General features: G+C 50.5%; 2 protein-coding genes across 7 annotated transcripts in view; one reads left to right on the top strand and one right to left on the bottom strand.

Annotated features, from left to right (window-relative positions):
- TBCD (tubulin folding cofactor D) overlaps positions 1–24025 on the top strand; it is a 173797-nt gene that overhangs the window by 49114 nt on the left and 100658 nt on the right. For all 5 annotated transcript variants that reach the window (XM_073798103.1, XM_033847160.2, XM_073798105.1 and 2 more), the window contains 3 exons: positions 388–448; positions 1493–1567; positions 6189–6283. In XM_073798103.1, coding sequence (XP_073654204.1) covers positions 388–448; positions 1493–1567; positions 6189–6283 — 231 coding nt within the window. The remainder of the gene's footprint in view (positions 1–387; positions 449–1492; positions 1568–6188; positions 6284–24025) is intronic.
- Positions 13525–23749, bottom strand: ZNF750 (zinc finger protein 750). 2 transcript variants are annotated; one of them, XM_019950148.3, is made up of 3 exons: positions 23357–23749; positions 15684–17305; positions 13525–15544 (listed from the first exon to the last, which is right to left on the bottom strand). In XM_019950148.3, exons 2-3 carry the CDS (start codon positions 17123–17125, stop codon positions 14875–14877), a joined length of 2112 nt encoding a protein of 703 aa, XP_019805707.1. In that variant the 5' UTR covers positions 17126–17305; positions 23357–23749; the 3' UTR covers positions 13525–14874. The 2 variants fall into 2 exon arrangements, with proteins under 2 accessions (XP_019805707.1, XP_019805708.1); XM_019950149.3 differs by lacking the exon at positions 23357–23749 and adding an exon at positions 20266–22725.

The following is a 24025-nucleotide window of genomic DNA, read 5'->3' as shown; positions in this document are numbered from 1 at the left end:
CTTGGGAGCCCTCTGTGTGGCCTTTCCTAGAGGCTGAGCATTTCTCAGACCCTGTCCCTAGGAGAGCTGCTCTCTGCAGCCTCTGGCAGAAGCTGGTTTCTCTGGGAAGCCTCCCTCATCGGCCTCTGGCCTTCCTCGCTGGTGCTCTCTGCCCAGTGACTGTTAGGAGCTAAGACAGAAATTGCCCTTAAGTGATGACTTAAAGACATACAGAAGGAAATGTCCTTTTATTGTGATTAGAATTGAGATTCTTCATGTAATTGCCTTTATGGTACTGTTTTGAGTGGTGTGCAGGGTGGGTTACCTTAAAGCTGGGAACTGAGAGCTCATCTAAAACTCTGGGTGGTTCCGTGGGGCTCACAGACCGGCCTTCCTGTGTTCTTCCAGAGCAGCTGCTGGTTGGGCTGAAGGACAAGGACACGATTGTGCGGTGGTCTGCGGCCAAAGGGTAGGTGACTGCACTTGGTCGGGGGGCTGGGCTGGGGGCTCACAGCTTATGCCCCAGATGCCTGCAGGTCTACTGAGTCTCCTTAATCATTCAGTACTTCCTGTGGAATTGGAGGGCTGCAAACAGCTCCCAGAGTTTTAAAAGGTAGAATGATTTTTTCCTAATTTACATTTACTGCTTTTTGTTCTAATTTTCAAGAAAATCACTGAGGTTGGTCAGTGGCTTCTTCATGTTCTTGCCCTTCTGGCTGGAATGAGCACGTTTGCCTTTTTTACCTTCAGGTGTTCCTTTCCTTGCTCCTCACGTCCTCACTGCCACGACCCCCACCTCCTGCCTCCACAGCCAGGGGCGGCCCCCCATGTAGAGAGCAGATGCTGCACGGCCTCACTTGATTCCAGAGCCCCCAGGAGGGGCTGGCATCCCCCTCTGCTATGCCTGAGGGAACAGCCAACACAGGCGCCCCAGCACACGCAGTGGGGCCAGGGCGGGTTAGGGGACAGAGTACAAAGGAGATGTTGTGGAGAAAAGGAAAATGGGTGAAGGTGCCCGTGGGCCCTCCCCACAGAGGTTACGGGTGTCCTTGCCAATCCACTCACATAGCGAATGCCGGGGAGAGGAGGCTCACATGGGGGCTTTTGGCCAACCTCGGAGCCCAAAGTCTTGTCTGCTTGGAGTACGATGGGCTGGGAGGGTGGGCCTTTCTGGGGCGCCGCTGGCCGGGACCCAGCCTGGGCAGTGACTTGATGGAAGCCGGCCCGGTTGGCATGCAGCAGGGGATGGACCTTGGTGGCCTGAGCTGGGAGCCGTTGACTGTCTGAGAAGTGCACCTGCCCTGTGGGCTCCCTTTGCCTTGGTCCCCCAGATGCCTGTCCTGTCTCTGTATGTCAGTGTGATGGGCTCCCTGATGGGGCAGGTGGCTTTTATGGAGCAGAATCAGCCTCTTTGCCATCCTCTGGAGAGAAGGACAGTTACTCGGGATGTTCCTAGTGTAGCGTGTGCCCTCGACGGGCTGCTGATGCTGACGACGTTGCTTCTGCTTTTCAGAATCGGTAGGTTGGCTGGAAGACTTCCCAAAGAGCTGGCGGATGATGTGGCCGGGTCTGTGCTGGACTGTTTCAGGTATGTGGGGAGATCAGAGGGGTAGATGTGTTTCTGGGTAAGAGCAGTGGCTTTTCTTTCCTTACTTCCTCCTACGTTTTCTTTCAGTTGAGCTAGTTATCAGATTCTCTGAAGCCATTTCTTTTCCTTTTGAAGTTAAATTTGAGGACTCTAGTTATTTCTGATATATTTCTTGTGTGTGTGTGTGTGTGTGTGCGTGCACGCGTGTGCCCCTAATACATCTTTTTTTAAAAAAAATTGGGGTATGGTTGTTTTACAATGTTGTGTTAGTTTCTACTGTACAGTGAAGTGGAGCTCCTTGTGCTATACATTAGTTGTCTATTTTATACATATTAGTATATATGTTAATCCTAATCTCCCAATTCATCCCACCCTGATATATTTCTTTTGTCAGCTGAGGCTCCGTTACATTTGAAAACCTTAAGGAGGTCAGTTTTGCGCGTGTCCACACATAGAAACGTATCCTTCAAGGAAACCTGTTTTCATTGGAATGAAACCAGGGCTGCTCTGTCCAAGAGAGTTTTCTGTGATGACGGCCTGTTCTAGATCTGGGGCTGTTGAGATCTTAAAAGAGGCTAGTGTGACTGAGGTCTGAATTCCAAATTTTATTTAATTTCATCAGATTTAAATCTCATAGCCACACGTGCCAGTGGTTGTGCTGCATCCGTCCTCACCTCTCAGGGGATCCTGGGGACCCGCGGCCTGCCCGAGGTGCAGGTGTGGGCCGGGAGGTGCAGGTGGCAGGTGTGGGAGTTTGAGCCTGGGGCCTGCAGGCGAGGGGCAAAGGGCAGAGCCCCGAGCAGCGCAGGTGGGCTGAGGGGGGCCGCGTTAGTGCAGCGCAGGTGGGCTGAGGGGGGGGGCCGCGTTAGTGCAGTGCAGGTGGGCTGGGGGGGGCTGCGTTAGTGCAGCGCAGGTGGGCTGGGGGGGGGCCGCGTTAGTGCAGTTCAGGTGGGCTGGGGGGGCCGCGTTAGTGCAGCTGCTCACGAGGACTCTTGCTCTGCTTGCCCCTTGCTTTCAGAAGCAGGTGATTTGAGAATGGGTGTTGTGTTCGGCCCCCATTTGTGGTCCCACCCTTGTCAGCCGGTTGCTTCTCTTCTTGGTGCCCCCATGCGTGTGAGAGCTGTGCTATTGGTGTTCATGGGCACTCAGGCCTCGGTCACCAAGCTGGCCCACGGGGTCCCAGGGGCGCGGGCTTCTCCTGCCCTGGGCCCTGAGCCTGGTTGGTGAGGTTTAAGGACTGCCGGAAACAGTTTCACACTACTGTTTCAGAGTAATGTTGCATGTGTGGCCACTGTGTCTTCTTGTGGCAGGAGACACGTGCTGCTTCGCGGGACTCTGTAGAACCGTGGGTCTGCACGATGACTCTGCTGGCTTGTTGTAGAGTGTCTTCCTGGAGTTCTTTTTCGGGGGCTTGCTGATGGGCACGAGACGACATGGGCACTCCACTGGTCCTGGGTGAAGAGGTGTGGGTTCAGGGCAGCCAGGGGCGCGGGGGGTTTGGGAGGATGGAGGAGCCAGGGCCTCCGGCCTTTCCTCCCAGCCCCTTTCCCTGGGGTGGCTGTCTGCCTCAAGCGCTTCGCTTTCCTCTTTCCTTCCTTAGAGTGTTTCTGCACAGCACTCTGGCTATTTGAAGCCATCTTTGTCCAGCCCTTCCTTCTGCTGCTCCTTCTGCAGTCTCCCCTCCCATGCGCTCCTGGGTCCCCTCCCGTCCGGCTCTCAAACCCTGTTACTTCTCTAGCCGCTGTGCCTCTGCCTCAAGGGCTGTGAGCCCTTCACCCCAACGTGTCTCCCCTGAATGCTAGCATCTTTTCTCCCAAAACATGCTTCTCTGGTCAGATGTATGTTCCTTGCTCTCGGCCTGCAACCTTAGTCCAGTTTCACTCGTCCTAGTTAATCTCCAAATGCTGCTTTGCCTTTATTTTGTCGTTTTAATGAATTCCTCTGATCTTTGTGTCTGGGTTGTGGAGGGTAGAAATGGTCTCACTGCTCCAGATTCCCAAGGCCAGAAGCCCAATGCAACATTGAGTGAAGGGGCCTGAGTGGGCCCTCGGGGAGGCAGTCTTTCCCTGGACAGGACCTCACACAGTGGGCGTGAAACTCCTGATTGCAGAACAGGCCATAGAAAGGAGTCAGCGCAGCCGGGAGAAGCAGGTACCAGCTGGGCTGGGGTGTGAGGTTGGCAGGGTGGCCGGGCCGGCTGGCGACCCAGCACAGAGGCCGCTCTGGTCTCCTTCCTCCTTTTATGTCCTCCTGGGGTATGTGGTGAGCTGCCAGCCATTTCTGCAGTGGGTCAGAAATAGGACATTAATTCCTTTACATGTAAGAACACCCGACTCCTGGGACTGTTACCTTGCTCCCTGCCCTGTTTCTGGGCCAGATTATGTGGCTGGGGCCTCCCACTGAGCCCCAGAGGACCTCCTCAGGCCCTGTGCTCCCCTCCCAGGTCCCGCCCCAGAATGTGCAGGTGCCCTTCAGTACCTGCACTCCCCTACCCCTCCCACCACTTAGAAAACCACGCGTTAGCCCCTCGATGGCCTCAGGACAGGATCCCAGAGATGGTGCCCAGACCCACCAGTCCAGGGTGGGTGCAAGCAGCCTGCCCCGGGAGGCCTTGCCGGGTCCTCTGTGTCTGGCATCTGCACTGAGCCCGCGGGTTTCTCCAGTCAGCAGACGGGCCTCAGCCCTGCGGCCTGGGTCCTGGGTGTGCCATGGTGGTGCTGCTGTGGCCGCGGGAGCAGCCCCCTCTCAGCAGGAAATGCTCTTCACGGCTCCTTCCCAGGCTTTTCCTTGAGTTCTAGTGCTGTTTGCAGTTAAAAGTTCAGAAGGAGATGAAAGTGATGGGGTGTCCTCCTCTGCTCTGCACCCTGCACGCACCGTCCCCCTTTCTCCATGTCCTTCTAGGGACAGTGGGTATGAGGTGGGTGGAAGGATAAGAACGTCTTCTTCGCTCATCCCACGCCCTCCACGCCGCCCCACTCTGCTCTTCCAGATGGTCCTCATTGGGTGCCCTTGCCGATGGGAGGCCAGTGGCCCTGAGCCCATCTTGGCCCCTCTCTCCTGAGCCTGCTGTCTCGGCCCTTCTGTTTGCTGTTGTCTCCACTCCTCTGAGACCCCAGGCCCTCCCACGGTTGTCTGGGGCTTGGCTCTGGGACAGGAGCTTGCCCTCAGGCACTGGGCACTCTGGCGGTACTCGGTACTCTGCGTCCTAGCGTCTGCGTCCATCCCCGCTGTGCAGGTTGGCCTTGGAGAGGGTCCACGTCCTCCTGGAGTGGGCAGAGCAGAGGCAGCAGTGCAGGCAGCACACCGTGGTCCTCCTCGGCCGCCTTGGGCCACAGGCATTTTACAGCCTGACGCAAGGTCCTGCACTGTCCACAGCTGTTGACAAGCTACAGCGCACACACGTTTAGTTGAGAAACGATGGCGTGACTGGCGACTGTTTTAGTGATAAGTGAGTCATCGTACTGCTGACCTTTTATCAGGTTCTTCCAAATGTTATTAAATCTTTTATGGAAAGCAGAAAGCACTTCTCTCCAACTGAAATCCTGAAGTACACAAAGTGCAATATTAAATTGTGGCAACGGTCATATAGTCTTTGGGACAGACATTTGATAAACATCTGGAACTTAAGAAAGTTATAATTGGAATTGAGTCACTGGTTGCTGGCGAGGTCCAGGGCAGCTTTTGTGTCTGTCTTGGTCAGCGTGTCTCCGCAGAGCCCAGAGCAGGGCCTGGCACGTGGGAGACACCGCTAAGTGTATTTTGAGTGAAAAGATAAGCCTAACTTCTATCCTATCTGAGTATTCGTGCGTTTGTTGCCAGCCAGTGATGCAATTTATTTGGTTTTCCTAAACATTTCTTTGCCATCAAATTAATTTATTCAGAATTGGAAAGAGTCCTGTAATTTCTCTGGTTTTTTGGGTGAAGTATATTTCCATGTTTATTTTGGCAGCCAGGCGTGGAAACTCTCAGAACAGTTATTGATGTAAGAAGCAGTTGTTGATGTAAGAAAGGGTTATTATCGCTAGTTATTATGCCAGAGCTGCACCTTTAAACATGAGAGCTTCCAAACCACTTCAGGAATTTTTTATTAAATACGAAATTTTGCTTATGAGTTGACTGGCTTTTCAGTTGTTTATTGAAAGTCTGTTTCAAACAGTACAAAACAAGTTCTGTATATGCTGTTTGATTCTAACTTCCTAATCTCAATATTCATCATTCAAGCCAGCAGGGGCTCCATGAAAAGGGGGTCTCCTTGCCCTTCCTGTGAACATTTTCCTAACCTTCATTTGGTGTAGTCACTGTGTTGTAAGCCCAGCGTTTCTTGAGCGGCGCAACTGCTTAAACGGCTGAGAGAGCTAGCTGCTCTGGCCCAAAGGTGCAGTGGGCACGTGTGTGGGCTACTCTTCCTGGGGTGTGTGAGGCTGACCCAGGATTTTTACTCATTCTCCGGAGACCTGAACATGGCCGTTATCTTCAGCTGATTTGGAGTACTTTATCTCGTTACTGACTGATATTTTATAAACTCACTCAGGGTTTTAGTGAGGCTTTTGGCCTGGGGGTGGACTTTCACTCTGGGCTGTGGGGGGCATCGTGCTGGGTCTCAGGCTCTTTGTGCTTTCAGTTTCCAGGAGACAGACAACGCCTGGCATGGCGGGTGTCTGGCGCTGGCGGAACTGAGCAGACGAGGCCTGTTGCTCCCTTCCCGACTCCCGGACGGTGAGTATGAAGCTCAGTTTTGTCTGGTCAAGACCATTTATGCGTGTCGAGGTGCTTCATCCGGCCCCCTCCCCAGTGTGGCCGGCTGTCAGCACATACCACGCCTCTGCCCTCCCTGACCATCATGAGTGTTGCAGGAGAGAGTCCTCCAGACCTGTGCTCTCAGCTTTCTTTCTTATGTTGGCCTTTCTGATTCCTGATGCCTCTTCTCCCTGCTGTGAAAGTTTAATAGCACACGTACACTGTAGGTCTGGATTTGGAGGGCCGCGAGCTGTTGTGATGTCTGAGATTGTCTTGTCCCCCAGAACCAGTTTCACCTTCGTGAGGGTGCTATTGCCCATTAAGAATGTGTGCACTGCCACTGTGCTTAGCCCCTGGGGTGACATCATGGTTTTTGGGAACAAGGCTCACGCCAGTGAGGGGATAGGGAGGAAGCTCGGCAGTGGGCCTGAGCAGGGGCACAGTGCGGCTGGTGCAGATAGACCACCGAACTCCAGGCCTGTGCGTGCCAGCTCTCGGGCCCGGCCGCATGGGAGCGCTTGTCTGTGGTGGGTGTCCCTGGGAGCCGCCCGCTGTGCCTCTGTGGACAGAAGGGAGGGATGCCTGTGAAGGATGGAGAGGGCCCTGTGCAGGAGTGTGTCACCAAAGACGCCATGTACCCCGAGGGCGACTTCTGTACGGAACAAGGACGTCTGTGCAAAGAAGAGTGCAGCTCAGCAGCTGAGTTGTGGGGGTATTGCAGGTGCTGGCTGTGTGCTTGGCGTTGTGAAGCACAAGCAGGGCAGAGGACCCTTGGTTTCTATGGGCTCTTTCTGCTTATTCTTGTAGCAGCTTTACTGAGATACGATTTTTAAAAAAATATTTGTTTATTTGGTTGCGCTAGGTCTTAGTTGCAGCCCGTGGGCTCGTTAGTTGCGGCTCCAGGGCTCGTTAGTTGTGGCATGTGGGCTCCCAGTTGTGGCATGCGAACTCTTAGTTGCAGCACGCATTTGGGGTCTAGTTCCCTGACCAGGGATCAAACCCGGGCCCCCTGCATTGGGAGTGCGGAGTCTTACCCACTGCACCGCCAGGGAAATCCCTGAGATATGATTTATATACCATAAAGTTCACCCATTTAAAGTGTTCAGTTCAGTGGTTTATAGTATATTTACAGAGCTGTGCAACCACCATCTTAATCTAATCTCATTTTCCCTCAAAGAAACCCTATACTCAGGAAAAGTCATTCCCCATTTTCCCTCAACACCACCAGCCCTAGACAACCACTGATCTTTTTCTGTCTCTGTAACTTTGCCTTTTCTGGACACTTTATGTAAATGGAATCTCCAGTAGTGGTCTTCCTTGTCTGACCTCTTTCACTTAGTGTAATGTTTTTTTTTTTGCGGTACGTGGGCCTCTCACCGCTGTGGCCTCTCCCGTTGTGGAGCACAGGCTCTGGTCGCGCAGGCTCAGCGGCCACGGCCCACGGGCCCAGCCGCTCCGCAGCACGTGGGATCCTCCCGCACCGGGACACGAGCCCGTGTCCCCTGCATCGGCAGGCGGACTCTCAACCACTGCGCCACCAGGGAAGCCCTGGGGTAGTGTTTTTAACATTCATCCCTACTGCACCACGTAGCAGTGGTGCTTCATTCCTTTTTGTGGCTGAATAATATTCCATTGTATGGATACACATTTGTTTATCCCGTCATCGTTGATGGACATTTGGGTTTTCACCTTTGGTGATTATGAAGAATGCTGCCCTGAACATTTGCATACAAGTTTTTGTGTGGACATGTGATTTGAGTTCTCTTGGGTATAGACCTATGAGTGGAATTGCTGGATCACATGCTAAATCTGTCTTGAACTTTTTGAGGAACTGCGAACCCTTTTCCAAAATGGTTGTACCACTTTACATTCCTCCAGCTGCGTATGAGGGTTCCAGTTTCCGCACATCCTCTCCAACACTTGTTTTTCTCTGTTTTTTTTTGTTTTTGAAGATAGCCATGCTAGTGGGTGTAAAGTGGTATCTTACTGTGGTTTTGATTCGCATCTCCCTGCTGACTAATGGTGTTGAGCATCTTTTCATGTGCTTCTTGGCCATTTGGATATGTTCATTGGCAAAATGTCTATTCACGTCCTTTGCTAATTTAAAAAATTGGATTATTTGTCTTTTTATTGTTATGAGTTCTTTACAGATATGTCTTTTATCAGATGTATGATTTGTGGATATTTTCTCTCCTCTGTGGTTGTCTTGTCACTTTTCCGATGGTATTGTTTGATGCACTGAAGTTGTAAGTTTTAAGTCTGGTTATCAGTCTTTTGTTGCTTGTGCCCCTGGTGTCATATCTAACAAGTCATTGCCTACCCCAAGGCCACAGAGATGTACTACTGTGCTTTTATTTACTCTTGTTCCATCCTAAGTGACTTACACATTTATTTGTGAAAATAGATGTGTGAGAGTGTGTGGGTATGTGAGGGTGTGGTGGGTCAAGATGAAGTCTCCGCCTGTGTGGTGCCAACTCCAGTTTAACTTGAAGGAGACCAAAGCGCTCTCTCTGCTTTTCATGCCTGAGACCCACTGGCATGTGTGTGTCTGTCGTATCTCACGATGTCAGCAGTGTCCACCGACCACAAGCAGCCAGAATGAGAGTGCATGGTGGTTGTTGTTGTAGATGAAAAGTGTCAAGCTGTGGCCAAAAAACTGAGATGTCACATACGGTGAGTTGGCCCATGATCTTCACTTGAGTGGCTGGCCGCCTCTTGCCTGTGGTGCCCTCCGCATGAGTTGAGCCTCTCTGCAGACCTTTTGCGTGGCCAGTGGGTCGTGGAGCTGTGCTGTCTCCTGCCTGGGAGAGATCGTGCAGGCGACAGTGGTCTTGTCCTGGAGTAGGCTCCAGAGGTGATGGGTCTAACACTTACTGTTCATTTTTCTTTACTCTCTTTTCTCCTGCTCCTCAGACTGGATAGTTTGGATTGCCCTGTCTTCAGGTTCTCTGGTCCTTCCTTCTGCCTGCTCAGATTTGCTGTTCTCCTTCCTCAGCTGAATTTTTCATTTCAGTTACTCTATTTTCAGTTCCGGAATTTCTTTGTGATCTCTATTATAGTCTGTCTCTTTATTGACATTCTGTGTTTTTACAGACATTGTTCTCTTGTTTCCTTTAGCTCTTGGAGCTTATTTGAGAAAATTGATTTAGGGTATTTGTCTTGTAAGACACTGTCTAGCCTTCCTCAGGGGTGGTTTCTGTCAATTTCTTTTTCTTCCTGTGAATGGACCATAGTTTTCTGTTTCTTCATGTGCCTTGTTATTTTTTGGTTGAAAACTGGACATTCTGACATTTTATTATGTTATAACTCTGGAAATCAGGTTCTCCTCCCTTGCCAGCAGTTTGCTGCTGTTGCTGTTGAAGACTGTTAGTCGTCTCTTTATTTAGTGACTTTTTCCAGACCATTTTTTTGCAACGACTGTATTCCCTGTTACGTTTGGTCACTGAAGTCTCTGTTCTGTTATCTTAGCATTTAGCCAGTGACCTAACAGAGGTTTCTTTTTCTTTTTTTCTTATGGCTGCATTGGGTCTTTGTTGCTGTGCGTGGGCTTTCTCTAGTTGCGGTGGGCGGGGGCTACTGTTTATTGCGGTGTGCAGGCTTCTCATTGCGGTGGCTTCTCTCATTGCGGAGCATGGGCTCTAGGTGCGTGCGCTCCGGTAATTGCGGCACACAGGCTCAGTAGTTGCGGCACGCGGGCCCTAGAGCGCGCAGGCTTCCGTAGATGTGGTACGTGGGCTCAGTAGTTGTGGCTCGTGGGCTTAGTTGCTCTGCGGCATGTGGGATCTTCCTGGACCAGGGATCAAACTTGTGTCACCTGCATTGGCAGGCGGATTGTTAAACACTGTGCCACCAGGGAGGTCCCTAGAGGTTTCTTAAATGCTGAAATTTAGTAGCCTCCTCCTTCACTAAGCACTCCCCTGGTTGTGGCAGGTTTTTGATTAGATTCCAGAGTGCTGAAAAACTTGATTCTCTCTGTTTTTGCCAGCTTACTGGTTGGTTTGGTGGAGGGACCAATTCGTGGCGCTCCCTACTTGGCTGTATTCTGAGACATCATCCAAAAACTAGCCTCTGAATAGCATTCTAGCGTTAGTCTGGGTACTCTGAGAAGATACCAAGACAGGATGAACTGTGCAGTTATTAGGGAAATGCTGGTAAGGGTGGCAGAGCCACCGTCTGACCCCGAGAGCTGTGGGGCTGGGGTATGGGTGGCGGTGTCCTGGTGGGCTGTGTGGTCTAAGGAAGGGCTTCTGGGGGGGTGGTCCTCAAGCCAAAGTCAGCCTCAGAGGCATTCCTGTCTTTCTGGAAGGGGCTGCAAGTTGTGGCTGCCGCACCGCCTCCCTGGTAGAGTGGCTGTGGGGCCTGGGGTCAGCCGGCGCCGGTGGGTGAGTCCTGGCTGTGGCCACAGCCTTCATTTGCAGAGTGCTGACCTCTCTTGTCTCCCGACCAGTCCCTCCCCATGGTCCTTTGTGCCTGGGTTCCCACTCTTCACTGCTCCTGACCCCTCCTGGCACCTTCCCATTCTCCTGATGATTGTGCACTTCCCTGATTTTTAACCTTTGTGCAGTTTTGAGCTGTTTGGACATTCCAGCCTGTAAGAAAAGTGACAGCCGTAATGTGACGTCTGTGGCTTAGTGTGTGGAGTAGGAGTTGTGTTTTTCTCTATTAAAATGCTTTTCTCCTTGAGTGAAAGTGTGTGTGTGTGCTTCATTTCATACTCAGCCCTCTCCCGCCCTTGGGAGCGGAGTATTTTGGTCGAAGATTAAACCAGGGGTAGGGGTAGATGGCTGTGGGCTGCTGGTGAGACTGTTGCAAAGGGGCTTGTTAGTACTTTCGTTTTCTTCAGTGTGAATTCAAGGATCCTTTTAGAGGTTATTTGCAGCTTTATTGGGATATATAGTTCACCTAACATACAGTTGACCTATTTTAAGTATCTAAGTCAATGGCTTTAGTCTATTACACTATTAATTTTTAAAAAACATTTTAAAATATATACGACATAGAAATCTGCCATGTTAATGATGTTTAAGTGTACGATTCAGTGGCATAAGCTACATTTACGATGTTGTACAACCATTACTATCACCATCTATTTCCAAAACTTTTCATGTTCCCAAACAGAAACTCTGTCCCCCTTAAACACTAATTCCCCCTTCCCCTCCCCTCAGCCCTGATATCCATGAATCTATCTGCCTCTGTGAGTTTGCCTGCTCTGGGGAACCTCATATAAGTGGAATCATGCAAGATTTGTCCTTTGTGTCTGACTTATTTCATTCAGAATTTCTTTTTTTTTTAACTTTTGTATTTATTTTTATTTATTTGTTTACTTATTTATTTGGTTACACTGGGTCTTAGTTGCGGCAGGTGGGCTCCTTAGTTGTGGCTCGTGGGCTCCTTAATTGTGGCATGCGAACTCTTAGTTGCAGCATGCATGTGGGATTTAGTTCCCTGACCAGGGATTGAGCCCGGGCCCCCTGCATTGGGAGCGCAGAGTCTTTTTTTTTTTTTGTGGTACGCAGGCCTCTCACTGTTGTGGCCTCTCCTGTTGCGGAGCACAGGCTCCGGATGCACAGGCTCAGCAGCCATGGCTCACGGGCCCAGCTGCTCTGCGACATGTGCGATCTTCCCAGACCGGGGCACGAACCCACGTCCCCTGCATCGGCAGGCGGACTCTCAACCACTGTGCCAACAGGGAAGTCCCTTACTCAGAATTTCAAGGTTAAGTTCATGTTGTAGCTTGTGCCACAACCTCATTCCTTTTTATGGCTGAATAATTTTCCTTTGTGTGGATGGACCACCTGTTAGTTATCTGTTCATCTGTCAGTGGATACTTGGGTTATTTCCATTTTTTCACTATTGTGAATAATGCTGCTAATGAACATTGGGTGCACGTATCTGTTTGAATCCCTGTTTTCATTTCTTTTAGGTGTATGCCTAGGAGTGGAATTGCTGGGTTACACGGTAATTCTGTATTTAACTTTTTGAGGGTTTATCGCTTTTTGTATGTAAAGGTTAGAAACTTCCAGCTCTGAAGTCGGGTTATATGTGAATGGAGAAAGGTACTGTCATTGAAAAACCACCAAGACTGGTTTCTTTTCTTTTTTTTTGTTACAAAGATCTCAGACCCCATTGTGCTTGTAAGGATAGTTACAGAGAGCCTGCATGGTTTCTGCGGCTGTGTGCATGCAGGTGACCTTTTGGAGGAATTGCATTAGGCGGGAGGAGTCCATAGGGCTGAAGGCACACATATGGCTCCACCGTGAACATCTGCAGGCAGTGCTGGGCTCCCGGCCTGTGTGGTTGCAGGAGACCGGACAGTTGTTTACCATCTCTGGTTCCTCTTCTTGTCACTTAAGATGGTGGCGGACAGTTTTGGGTGAGCTATAAAACAGTGTCCTCAGAATCTTTGGGCCCCGGAAGGTTTATGTTCTTGTGTGTAAGGCACAAGGCGAGAGCTTGTCTCTAGGGCGTGAGGCTTTGGGTCCCAATCCTGGAGGCTTCTGAGGCCTGGCTCTGCTTCCCACAGGGTATGGACTTGCTGGAAAGCAGGGGTACCCTGTTTTTGGTCTTTGTCAAAGCATATTGGTATATAAAAAAAGGAGAGCCCAGGCATGCCAGTGAAGGCTGCACAGGTATGCATCGGTTTCTGGTCGTGACAGTGCACGCATTGGATTAGTGGTGTCTGTCTGCAGGCACACCTCGGATGGGCGGCAGGGGCTCGTGGGCCATCCTGGATGGTTTAGGGGCAGTTTGTAACAACGGCCTCCTATTTGCCCTAAAAGAATATGACAAGCTCTGCATCCCTCCTGTGAGTTGACATCAGTGGTTTTGTATAAATTTAACTTGCTGCAAGGCAGGTTATTTGCCATACTGAATAGTGTCATTTTAAAACAAAGCTACTGTATCACTGTTTTAAATATGTCTGGTGGAATCCAGTCATCATGGTACCTTGGAATCCACCATCCTCCATCTAAAATGCAGGGATTTTATTCTTTATCTCCTTGAACCTGTATTTCCATTTACTTTTCCTAGAGAATTTTTCCTTAATGTAACAGGTTTCTGTGCTTGAGAATCTTTTGCTGATCTCCCTGTCAAGTATCTTCAGCAAGAGGATGTCTGTGAATGCAAACTTTAACTCTTACATTTTGTTCTGCCAAAAGGTAGTAAGTATTTAAGTTTTCTAGATTGAGTTTTTACAGGATTAGTTATTAGTACAAACTTGATCAAAACAACCGAAAATAACATTTTATTGGAATGCAACTTATTAACAAGATGGGTTTTTAGTTCAGGCTATCTTTTGGTGAGTAGTGCTTATATCTAGAACAAGGCAAGGTTCCAGATCAACTTTTTATTTAAAAATTTTTAATTTTTAGCTCTGAGCACTGAGAGACCTTGTATGTGCACGTCACTGGGAACGGCAGGCGTTAGCTTTAGCAGTGCTTTTTCTTTGAACGCTCATTGGATGGCTCTATTGGGACCACCTCTGTTTTGGTCAAAGTGTGAGTTGAAACTGCCCATCTTGTGGAGAGAGGGTTCACCCAGTCAGCTCAGCTCGGCGCCACTGTTTCCAGGCCCTTTCTTGACCCCCTGCCCCGCTCCCAGGCAGTGCATTGCTGAGAAACACCCTCTGAACAGTGGGGAAGGGCCCTTGTGAAGCCAGGCCCTGTACGCTTGGTCTCCAGAGGTGCCCCCGGATGCCTGCACTCCCCCGGGCTCGATGACTACCGGTGGACAGCAGACACATGCACACGTGCACACGCCCTCACATGCACACACAGATGTACCCTCGTCCTCAGTTTTAATTGCTGCCTCAGCTCTTTTCTCTTTTTCATTGAGTTTATTTATTGTGGCAAAATATTGTATAACACAGAGTTTATGCTTGTCTTCTTTTTATGTATCCTTAAAGTTCACCTATGAGTTCATTGGAAAATTAGCAACATATACATCATTTTAGGAAGTGGAAAACGAGTCTGAATGAGTTGTGAAGACAGAGCATGTTGAGAATAGCTTCCCCAGCAATGCATTCTCCCCAATGGAAATAAATTACTTGTATAAATAGCCTCTTGCTGTCTGTGTATTGTTCAGTCATAACAAATCACAGTGTTTTTACACACAGAACTTGAATGCTAGTACTGGAAACGTCTTTGCCTGGCATTTTCCCCCAGTAATTGTTATTTACTTCAAAACACACAGTAGATTTAATAGAAAAACAGTTAAAACAATTTGTTCTAGTGCTGAGATATTTATAAGAAAAATGTTTTAAAGAGATTTCCTCTAAGATGCTAACACCTAAAAGTTACCTTTTAGTCCTGTGCATTTCATCAGGTCCTACAGTGTGAGTCATTCAAGTATTTTACAACCAAAAGTAGAAGCACCTTTTAGTGTTCATGCTTAGTATTTACAAAACTGAATTGAGTTGCAGGTTTAGTTTAATTTTTTTGTTGAGAAGAAGAAAACTGCGTTGTAAAAATGTACCAGATAAAAAAGCAAGGGCCAGATGGAGGTTTGCTGCTGTCTCGCCTGCACCGGAAGGCGTGCTTGTGGCTGCAGCCTGTGGCTGGCCAGAGGTGGCTCTAAGACACCCGCGTTCTTTTCCGGAGTGTGAACACTCTGGCTGTGTCGCTGGGCTTTGGCTTCTTGGTTCCCTGCTGGGCCTTCCCTGCATCCCTGGGGCTCGTCCTCTTTTGCCCTTTGGGTCTGAGGTCGCACTGAGCCTCCTGGCTCTCAGGGGCTCTGGGGGTGGGTACGTCTACCTGGCAGGCAGGCTCCTGGGCAGCGGGCTCGACGTTCCCTGGGCTGTAGGCCGCCAGCTGGCAGAGGGCCACGGCCGCAGTCTGCTTCTGCTCGTCACTGTCAGCTGAGCGTGTGTCCTGGGCCTTCCCAGCCGGGCTGGGCGCAGGGATCTCCACAGAGCTGGGGTCGGGCCCGGCCCCGGAACTTGCTGTCTCCGACTGCGGAGCAGGAGTGGGGGTGGGGGCAGCCGCGGGTTCGGCCCCTCTCGGGCGGCTGCGGACAGAGGGCCTCGAAGTCAGGGCGTTGCAGGGGTCCTTCACCGAGAGGTTGAGGGGCGCGTCCTGTGGCTCCACAAATTCTCCATAGGCAGTGGTGTGTGTAGTGGCCGGCTCAGCTTCTGGTTTCGTGGAGAGGTTCAGAGGGGCTGCCCTGGAGTCGTCCTCTGGGCTGGAGGGTGCAGCTTCCGGGCTCCCCATCTGAGCCAGAGCGTCTGCGTTCACGGCCTCGAGGCTGGAAGAGACACAGAGAGGGAGTCACAGGGACCTTACTGAGGGCCATTGCCCGTGGGGGGTTTGGGCAAGTACCAGCTCCTCTGATTAAGCACAACCAGAGACATTACTTCGGAGGTTTTGAAAATGGACTCTCTTACCTTTCTGGAGATGCAGCTCTGTTTTCTGGGGCCTGGGAATGTGGGCGCTCCGTGTTCTTCTTGACAGGCTTGAAGGCTGTGAGGCTCTGTTCTGGTGGATGGAGACTTCCTGGGGCACCGGAGGCCGGCATGTCCAAGAGGCTGCACAGCCCGGCACAGGGCTGGCTTGTCTGCGTGAAATTGGTGGGGCTCGGCCTTCCCGGGGAGCCTGTGGCTGCGCTGCCTGCACGTGGGCTCATTTTGGTCCCTTCCGTGTCCCTCTGCCCATCTCTGGAGAGGTCTTTAGCCTCGGGAGTCGGACTCTCTTTCTCAAACTCTGTGTGTTTTTTGTGGGAGTTGGAAGAGTTTAACTTGGATGGACTCCAGGCCGGGTAGGCCAGGGCAGCTTCTTCCAGTAGGTGTGAGCTTTGATCTTGTGACATACCAGCAACGGGTGGGGGTCTGAGGCCGTAGGAGGAAAATGCAGACTCTGGTCTATAAAATCCATAAGGAATCGGCAGATTGGAGTGATACTGCTGGAAGAATCTGTAATGGTCGTATGTGGATGGAGCTGGGTTCAGGTGCTTAGGGATCGGCCCTGGGTGAGGCAGGAAATGTCTTTGGTCTTGGGCCCCGTAGATGGACAGCAGGGGGCTGTCACACTCGGGCGAGTTCCCTGCGAGTAGGTACGGTGAGTAGATGGTGGCCAGTCCATGCTCTGTGTAAAAGTGAGGCGGGTACTCTGCGATGGTGGGGTGCACGTATGGCGAAGTGGCACCAAACCCCTTTGTGGATGGGATTTTATGTGGAAACTCAGGCGTGAGGAAAGGTGAGCCAGCTTTCCACGCGTAGCCAGGGGCATGAAAGGCAGACTTAGTGTGGAAGGAGGCAGCTTTGGCAGGGGGCTGGGTCAGGGTCAGCGCTTCAGGAGCCTCGGTGAGTTCCTGCCCTTTGAGTCTGTGCTCGCCAACTGGCATGAATGCTGAAGGCCGGGTAGTGCCTTCCAGCACAGGCTGGGTGCCCGCGGTGGCTTCTGGAGCTGGACTCAGGGGTGCTGTTTCCTTGTGGAGAGTGGGCTTCTGTCCGGGGCACCTGTGGGGCCCGCACGCATGCAGGTCCACATTTTCCTTGATGTCATCCTTGGCGAGGCCATGTTGGAGCTTGGTGTCCAGGTGTGAGAGCCCACTTGGGACGGGCTTGGAGGAGGTGGGCTTTGCCATGGGGTCGGACTGACTGGTTGGCTTAGGGTCTGAAGAGTTCGGTTTGGAACACTTGGGAATGCGATCTTGCTCGGACACTAAAGTGATGGAATTTTTACAGAGACCGTATTTCATGTGATTAAAAAGATGTGACTTTTCGTTGCAAGTAAAGGGACACTGGAAACACTTGTACTTGAAGGGCTTTCCTGGGGGCCTGGGGATGTAATGTGGCTTTTTTGGTTTTCGCTCTTTGAGAAGGCTCATTTTCCCTCTGTGGTTTGGCGTCTGAGCCCTGCTGGCTCCTGCGTAGTTCAGCTTTGGTGATTTTTAAGGAAGCAGGTCACTGCTTCTCCTTCGCTTTCCTTTCTGAGTGCTTTTACTTGAAGCCGGCTCCACGGGCTGTGGGTGTGACCAGGGAAGTCTCGTTCATTTGGGGACTGGGAGCTGCAATGGAGGAGCAGAGCCTTAGTGTTGGAACGATAGCTAACAGGCTAACAAAGAACCCCGGGGTCACGGAGGAGGTGAAGCAGAGTCCTCTGCAGGTGCAGAGGACGTAAGTGCTCTTGCGCGGCAGGTACGGGACGGGCATCAGCCACCCCTCCTCACTACCCCGGGCGCCACCCCTACGGCGTTCTCTGTTTTCTCAAGTCTGGTCCCAGGCGAGTGTGGTTGCAGGAGTGTTTAGTGTCATTTCAGAGAATACCTGTAACTCTTTTGAGTTTTGGGAACCTTTAGCCTGTGATCTGAGGCCTCAGGTGCCAGGAAGGTTGTGGACCCACCAGGCTGAGTGATCACTGAGATCCCACCCCCATCCATGTGCCTGGAGTTTCTGGACTGAGTCCCATCACTGTGCTGGCCTGACTGCTCTAACGTGAACCTGAGGAGGTCCAGGCTCATGTGTGTGTGTGACGTTCACATTTGTGCTCACTGAGAACAAAGCACGTGTGATTGTAACCTTCAGTCCATCTGCCCTATTTAATCACAGTGTTCTGTTCTATGAGGAAGTATTTAAAAGTGAAGAATATTTAAAAATGCCCCCCCCCCCCCCCCGCGACCCTGTTTCTAAATTCACAAATGAAAAGTCAGCTTTCTGGGTAAGTAGCATTTGTGTTGGCCCAAATACAAACTTAAGTGCTGTGTTTATGTTGATTTGAATGATATTAAGATGCTGTGAGTCAGTGAGTGAGCAGATGTCCTCGTGCACTGCTGCCTTCCACTTGCCCACCTCACAGATGGCGTGGAGTGAGTTCACGCACTAGCCCATCCCTGCCTATCCTGGCCTTAACCAAAGGCAGAAAAGCTTAGCAGCCCTCCTGGTAAGAGGAGACCAGAGTGGGACTTCCCTGGTGATGCAGTGGTTAAGACTCCACGCTCCCAATGCAGGGGGTCTGGGTTCCATCCCTGGTCAGGGAACTAGACCCCACATGCATACTGCAACTAAAAGTTTGCATGCCACAACTAAGGAGCCTGCGAGCTGCAACTAAGGAGCCCGCCTGCCGCAACTAAGACCTGGCACAACCAAATAAATAAATAAATAAATAAAATTTTTTTAAAAAATAGAGGAAACCAGAGTGAGTGGTGCCTAATTTTACAGATGGTTGGATCCTGGGAGGAGCCCATCCCAGCCTTTAACGTGTACGAAGGGGCTTCTGGATATCTTCCCCAGGGTCCTCCTGTCCTTGCCTATCCCCCAAGCTTAACCTCCCCCCGGGTTTCCTTCAGAGGCTGCTCTGCACACCCCTGGGCTCTCTCTCTGCCTCATAACCCGAAGCTGAGAACAAAGACGTGAGGTCTGGGAGGATCTCAGCAGGGCCGGGCGCGGCTGCGTGTCCAGGACCAGCCCATGGGGTGACTGTGTCTTAGAGAAAGCCTGTGGGTGGGGCGGGCTGGGGGAGTGGGTGTGAGGAATCAAGGCCTGCACTTTAATTTGCATAGAAAATGTAAAAAGGATTTAGCTTCTGGATATTTTTAAACACTTAGAAAAATAAAGTTAAAAGGAAATAACTTTACAACTGCAGTTTTGCTTTAAGGAATAAGTAAATATGGACAGTTCTGAGTCTCGTGAAATTGCTTGTGTAAAGCATCGCCTTCTAGACATCGGGTTGGTTAAAACATTGAGCTGGAAAGCAGCCCTTTAAAAATAGAGAAATACACATGGGAAATCTAAGAGACTTGTTTTCACAAAATAAAATGTAGCTACTCTCCTTGCCATCTCACGCATCAGATGAGGTAATGGGTAGCTTGTGGGAGGAGGGTGTAAGGGGGAGGGAGTGTGGTTTTAATTTCACTTGGATATCTTAAATTCTAAAAAAGCTATCTGATCTTATTCTCAGCAAACTGGTTCCTCTACTCATTTTTTCATATTTCTGAAAAACACAAGGAACCACTCTCCCCCCAAGAAGCTGCTTCTATTAACCTGTTTCATCGTCCCGTTCCCTCAAAGGCATGTTTCGTTACTAAGAGGTGCTTTGGGTGGCTTGCAGCCTTCTGTTGCGGGGAGAGTTTCTGCAGAGCAGGGGTGCTCAGGCACGTACTTTGGAGGAGAAATGAGATTTTTGGCTACCCCCTAATTGGAGAGGGTGTCCCCAGGCCCTCTTTGGGGGCGCTAACTGGCAGGGTGTCGGGTGGACAGAAGCCAGGCTGGCGGCACCTGGTGCCTGGCTCTGCGGCTTTGCAGCTTGCTCGCCCTCCTCCTCTCCCGTGAGCAGTTGTGTGAGCTGCACGGCAATGTGAAAGCCCAGCACAGTTAAACACGTGGTCACAGCTTTGCATCTTCCTGATTTCCCCTCTTAGTAAGGGAGAATGTGAAATAATTCTGTATGAGTTCAGTTCATACCTTGTGGGGCAGGTATGCCCTGGGCTATAAAAGCACGATTTCCTGCCTCCCGTCAGGAAGCGATTCCAGCCAGCTCGGGGCCAGCCTGATAAGTCAGGGCGGCCTGTGCTGGCACGTCCCATTATGCTCCCTGGTTCTGAAGGCGTGAGAACCTCTGCAAGTCAGGTTCCCATGATTGTATAGGATATGTTATGGCAAAGATCTGAAAACTGATGATTTCATCACTAGCTGGAAGCATCGTGATCAAAATGATGACAGTTGCAAAACGTTTATCAAGTGTGAGCGCAGAGTCCTGGTGGTACCATGAGTGGATGCAGACACACATCTGCCGCATCCAGGACACGCGAGCCCAAACCAGCCGAAAACCCCCTCGGATTTAAGATAATGATGGTGTTAGCTTCAGAAGCAGTATTACTTAATATTGCTCATACTTTTAGGCAAAAGTAGAAATAAACCCACTTTGGTTAAGTTTTCTCAAAGGTTTATAGGAGGCAAGTTGTATGTAAGTTATCATAGCATTACCCAAAATAATAGTTTGGGAAATCATTGCTCTTATGTTAATATATACCTTTCTTCCGTCAAATGATGTTGCGCCCACAGGTTTGGTCTGAACTTCTTGTTCTGTGGTCAGTTAGCTTACAAGGACAGTAAAGAGGTTTTCAGGGGTTGGTTTCCTTGGTACTGGTGTTCTGGGAGGTGAGAGTATTCTAGGATATAATTGTTGCAAGGAGAGCCTGGATGGAGTCACAGGAGCAGTAGTTTTAGTAACTGAGTAAACTGACCTCTCAGGGTTACACAATTCGCTAGTTAAAACAAGGGAGCGCAGCTGCTTCAGATGCTGAAGGAGACAGGCTAGTTCACTTGGTTATAAAAATGCAATAATGGGCTTCCCTGGTGGCACAGTGGTTGAGAGTCCGCCTGCCGATGCAGGGGGCACGGGTTTGTGCCCCGGTCCGGGAAGATCCCACGTGCCGCGGAGCGGCTGGGCCCGTGAGCCATGGCCGCTGAGCCTGCGCATCTGGAGCCTGTGCTCCACAACGAGGGAGGCCGCAAAAGTGAGAGGCCCGCGTACCGCAAAAAAAAAAAAAAAAACACAATAATGTCAGAGAAGTAAGATTGAGGCTTCTGTAAGCTTCCAAGGGGGACAGCCTCCAGGAGGTGATGTCAGTCTGTGAGTTCTGTCCTGCCCAGGCAAGGCTTACAAGGATGAGGAGCTAAAGCCTAGTGCCCGGGGCGCTGTCGCTCTGGCCACCTGCAGAGATGGGGTTTGCCGGTCTCTGGTCAGTTTATATCTGCCAGGCCTGGTGCAGGCTGGCAGCGGAAAAAGGGTGTTGTCGCCTAAACAATATAATCCAGAATTTAACTGTTTGTAGTAAGTTCGGATTAGCAGTCAGAGGTGAAGTTTTTTCTAAAGGTGATAAGATTCGTGTCTCACCATCCTTGTCCTGGGAAGGCTGGGCCAGGCTGGGGGGTTGCACAGGGAGAGGTTAAAAAAGCACAGCGCTGGGTTTGGCTTTCCTCGGAGAACTGCACTGTTAGCATGTTAGCTAAAAATGCAGATGTTAGCTTAGTCCTAGAAGGATGTGTGTGGGACAGTGTTTTTCACCCTTCTTTCACTTCCCACTGGGTCAGCAGGAGGTTCTGGGAGCCCTGCATGTCAGGTCAGGGTCAGGGTGCTGTCCTCGAATGCAGGAGGGCGCCGCTGCCTGCCTTGCGAGCAGCTGTTGGCACGAGGCCTGCCCTCAGAGCTGTGCCCTCAGCAGAGTTGGGTCCCAGTGTTGAGGGGAGAGGGTGGGGAGCAGCGCCACAGAGACACCACGGCGTCTGGCCTGAGCCTGTTCCGTTTCAGAACGCCCTCCTGTGACTTCTTAGGCGCTGTCACCCCTGCCTGTGTCCCAGGAGCCTGTCACCCCTGCAGAAGCCCGGGAGCCGGTCTGGCCTCCCCTCCCACAGGTCTGGGAGGCTGGACGGTGGTGCCCAAACGGCACTCTGAGCCGCCCGTGGTTTTGTGTCCACAGGGCTTTATCTGCTTGTTTCTGAAGCACTGAGGTGCCAGTGCATGTCTCTCAGTAGCCTCCTAAGTGTGGACTATGAATGTAGTTGCCAGCTGTTAGGGTGACAGTGAGTGGCTGGCATATTTAATCATTTTCTAGGGGGTTTGAAGTCAGAAATAATAGGCAAGAGAAAGATTTTTTTTGAACTTTGATAGGACACAATAGAGGTAATTATAGCTTAACTTTACAGGGCATTGCTGTGACGTGCCGGCTAGCTATGCATGTCATGTGCACTAACTTCTGCACTGGAATAATCTTCAGCCCTCCCCGGTGGTGTCCAGCTGCCTGGCAGGGAGCCTCACCAGGTAGCGCGTTCTGAAGGGCATGCTATAATTACGATATTGTGATGTGGCATTATTGCATAACTCAGGGACACGCCGTTGTCGCCTACCCACTGGGGTGTCGCAAGAACGAGATTTGTGAGTTTTACTCCAATTGAGCTTTTCCAGTGATTAACCACCACTCCCTCCCAGACTTTCGGTTCTTTAAAATGAAGGATAAACTTCAGGGCAACCATAACCTAGGGAAAAAGACAGTTTTCTGGCATATAGTTTGGAAGAATGGATCCAGGAAGACCACCAGGGGCTCTTTCTGGTTTCAGCCAGAGATCCTGGGTTACAGACAGAGTGCTTAGCAGTGAATGCACAGCTTTAACATTTGGGACACCTCCCTAGGGCCAGAACCCCTAACCACCAGCCTGCCTCCTTACTTTAAAGCAGCACGTTAAAGCATTGAAAGGACTTGGCTAATACAAAATACAAATCATGATAACAAATGTAGACAGATTTTGATTGCATTAAGTCTGATGTTGGTCAAATTTGACAAATAATTTGGTCAATAATGGTTTTCATGCAGATTTATGAGAAACTTTATAAGAGTAAGAAAACCCCTTTTGTATATACAGGGATCCTCTTTAGTTAAGGTGTTTTTTTTTTTTTTTTTTGGTAAGCTTATGTCAAAACAGCACTTATTTTAAATCCTAATAAAAGGTTTTTAAATTAAAGAAATTATAAATTAAGGTCAGCAATTATATATATGCATATATATGATCCTTTTATGTTGAAACCTGTAGTTTATTTTTGAGGTGAGGAACAGATAAGCAATAACATCAATTTGAGTTTTGGTTTAAAGTTTATGAATTTTGGGACTTCCCTGGTGGTCCAGTGGTTAAGACTTTGCCTTCCAATGCAGGGGGTACGGGTTTGATCCGTGGTTGGGGAGCTAAGATCCCACATGCCTCATGGCCAAAAAACCAAAACATAAAACAGAAGCAGTATTGTAAGAAATTCAATAAGGACTTTTAAAATGGTCCACATCAAAAATAACTTAAAAAAATAGTTTATGAATTTTATGGTAGAAATGAGAACTTCATATATCCACATAAACTTGTTTACACTCTTAGAATAAAGTGTAAGCCTTATTAAAAGTTTTGTAACAATGGTCTCCTTTCCAGCAGTGCACCTGCTGGGTCCTGAGTAATCCGCGGAGAAAAGAGCAGGGCAGAGAAACTCTGGGCAGGTGATTCACTGAGTAGATAGTTTAAGATACATCTGAGAGGAGTATTGAAAGAAAACTCGCATTTGAGAAGAAATAGTAGGTACTTACCAGAGGCTGGGAGGTGGAAGCCGTGGCTGTGGCTGCCTGGCCGGAGCAGGACCTGTTCTCACGCTCGCTCTCACTGAAACTGGAGCCGGCTGTTCCAGTGGGAGGGATTTAATGTAGGAGTCGAGCCCTCGGGGCGTAGAGATGCACCTGATATTCCTCCCGCCCGCAGCTACGATTCATGTGTTTGCACCCACCCAGCTGGCCGGCCAGTGCCACCTCCGTGCCTCACGGCAGCTCCCTGCCCAGGTTTTGTGAGTGCCATGTTAGTGCCGCCTGGCTCTCCTTGGACGCAGGGGTTGCACGTGTTCGAGGTTAGGATAGAGGCCTCCCAGGGGAGCCACAGCCAGTGCAGGAGGCAGCAGCAGATGCTGATATTTAGCCTGAAATGCATCTCCTCTGACAGATGCCGACAGCCCCTGTGTCCTCCCCGTGAGGGTCTGGCGGAGCCTTTGTCACCCTTCACCCCAGTGCCTGGGAGGCCTGCCCGGGTCCTCCTGGAAAGCAGGAGGGGGGCCGCGTCAGCTGCCTCCGGGACCTGCCGGTGCATGCCCGGGACAAGCCCTGAGCTCTGCTGCCCCGCCGCGTGGCCGCGTGCTGCCGCGGGAATGGCCTGCATGCCCTCGCGCGGCCCTTTTCTTCTCTTTTCAAATAAGTAAGGCACTTAATTTG

This window comes from Tursiops truncatus, chromosome 20 (assembly GCF_011762595.2).
Source record: "Tursiops truncatus isolate mTurTru1 chromosome 20, mTurTru1.mat.Y, whole genome shotgun sequence".
NCBI lineage: Eukaryota > Metazoa > Chordata > Mammalia > Artiodactyla > Delphinidae > Tursiops > Tursiops truncatus.
This window is presented reverse-complemented; position numbering and strand designations above follow the sequence as displayed.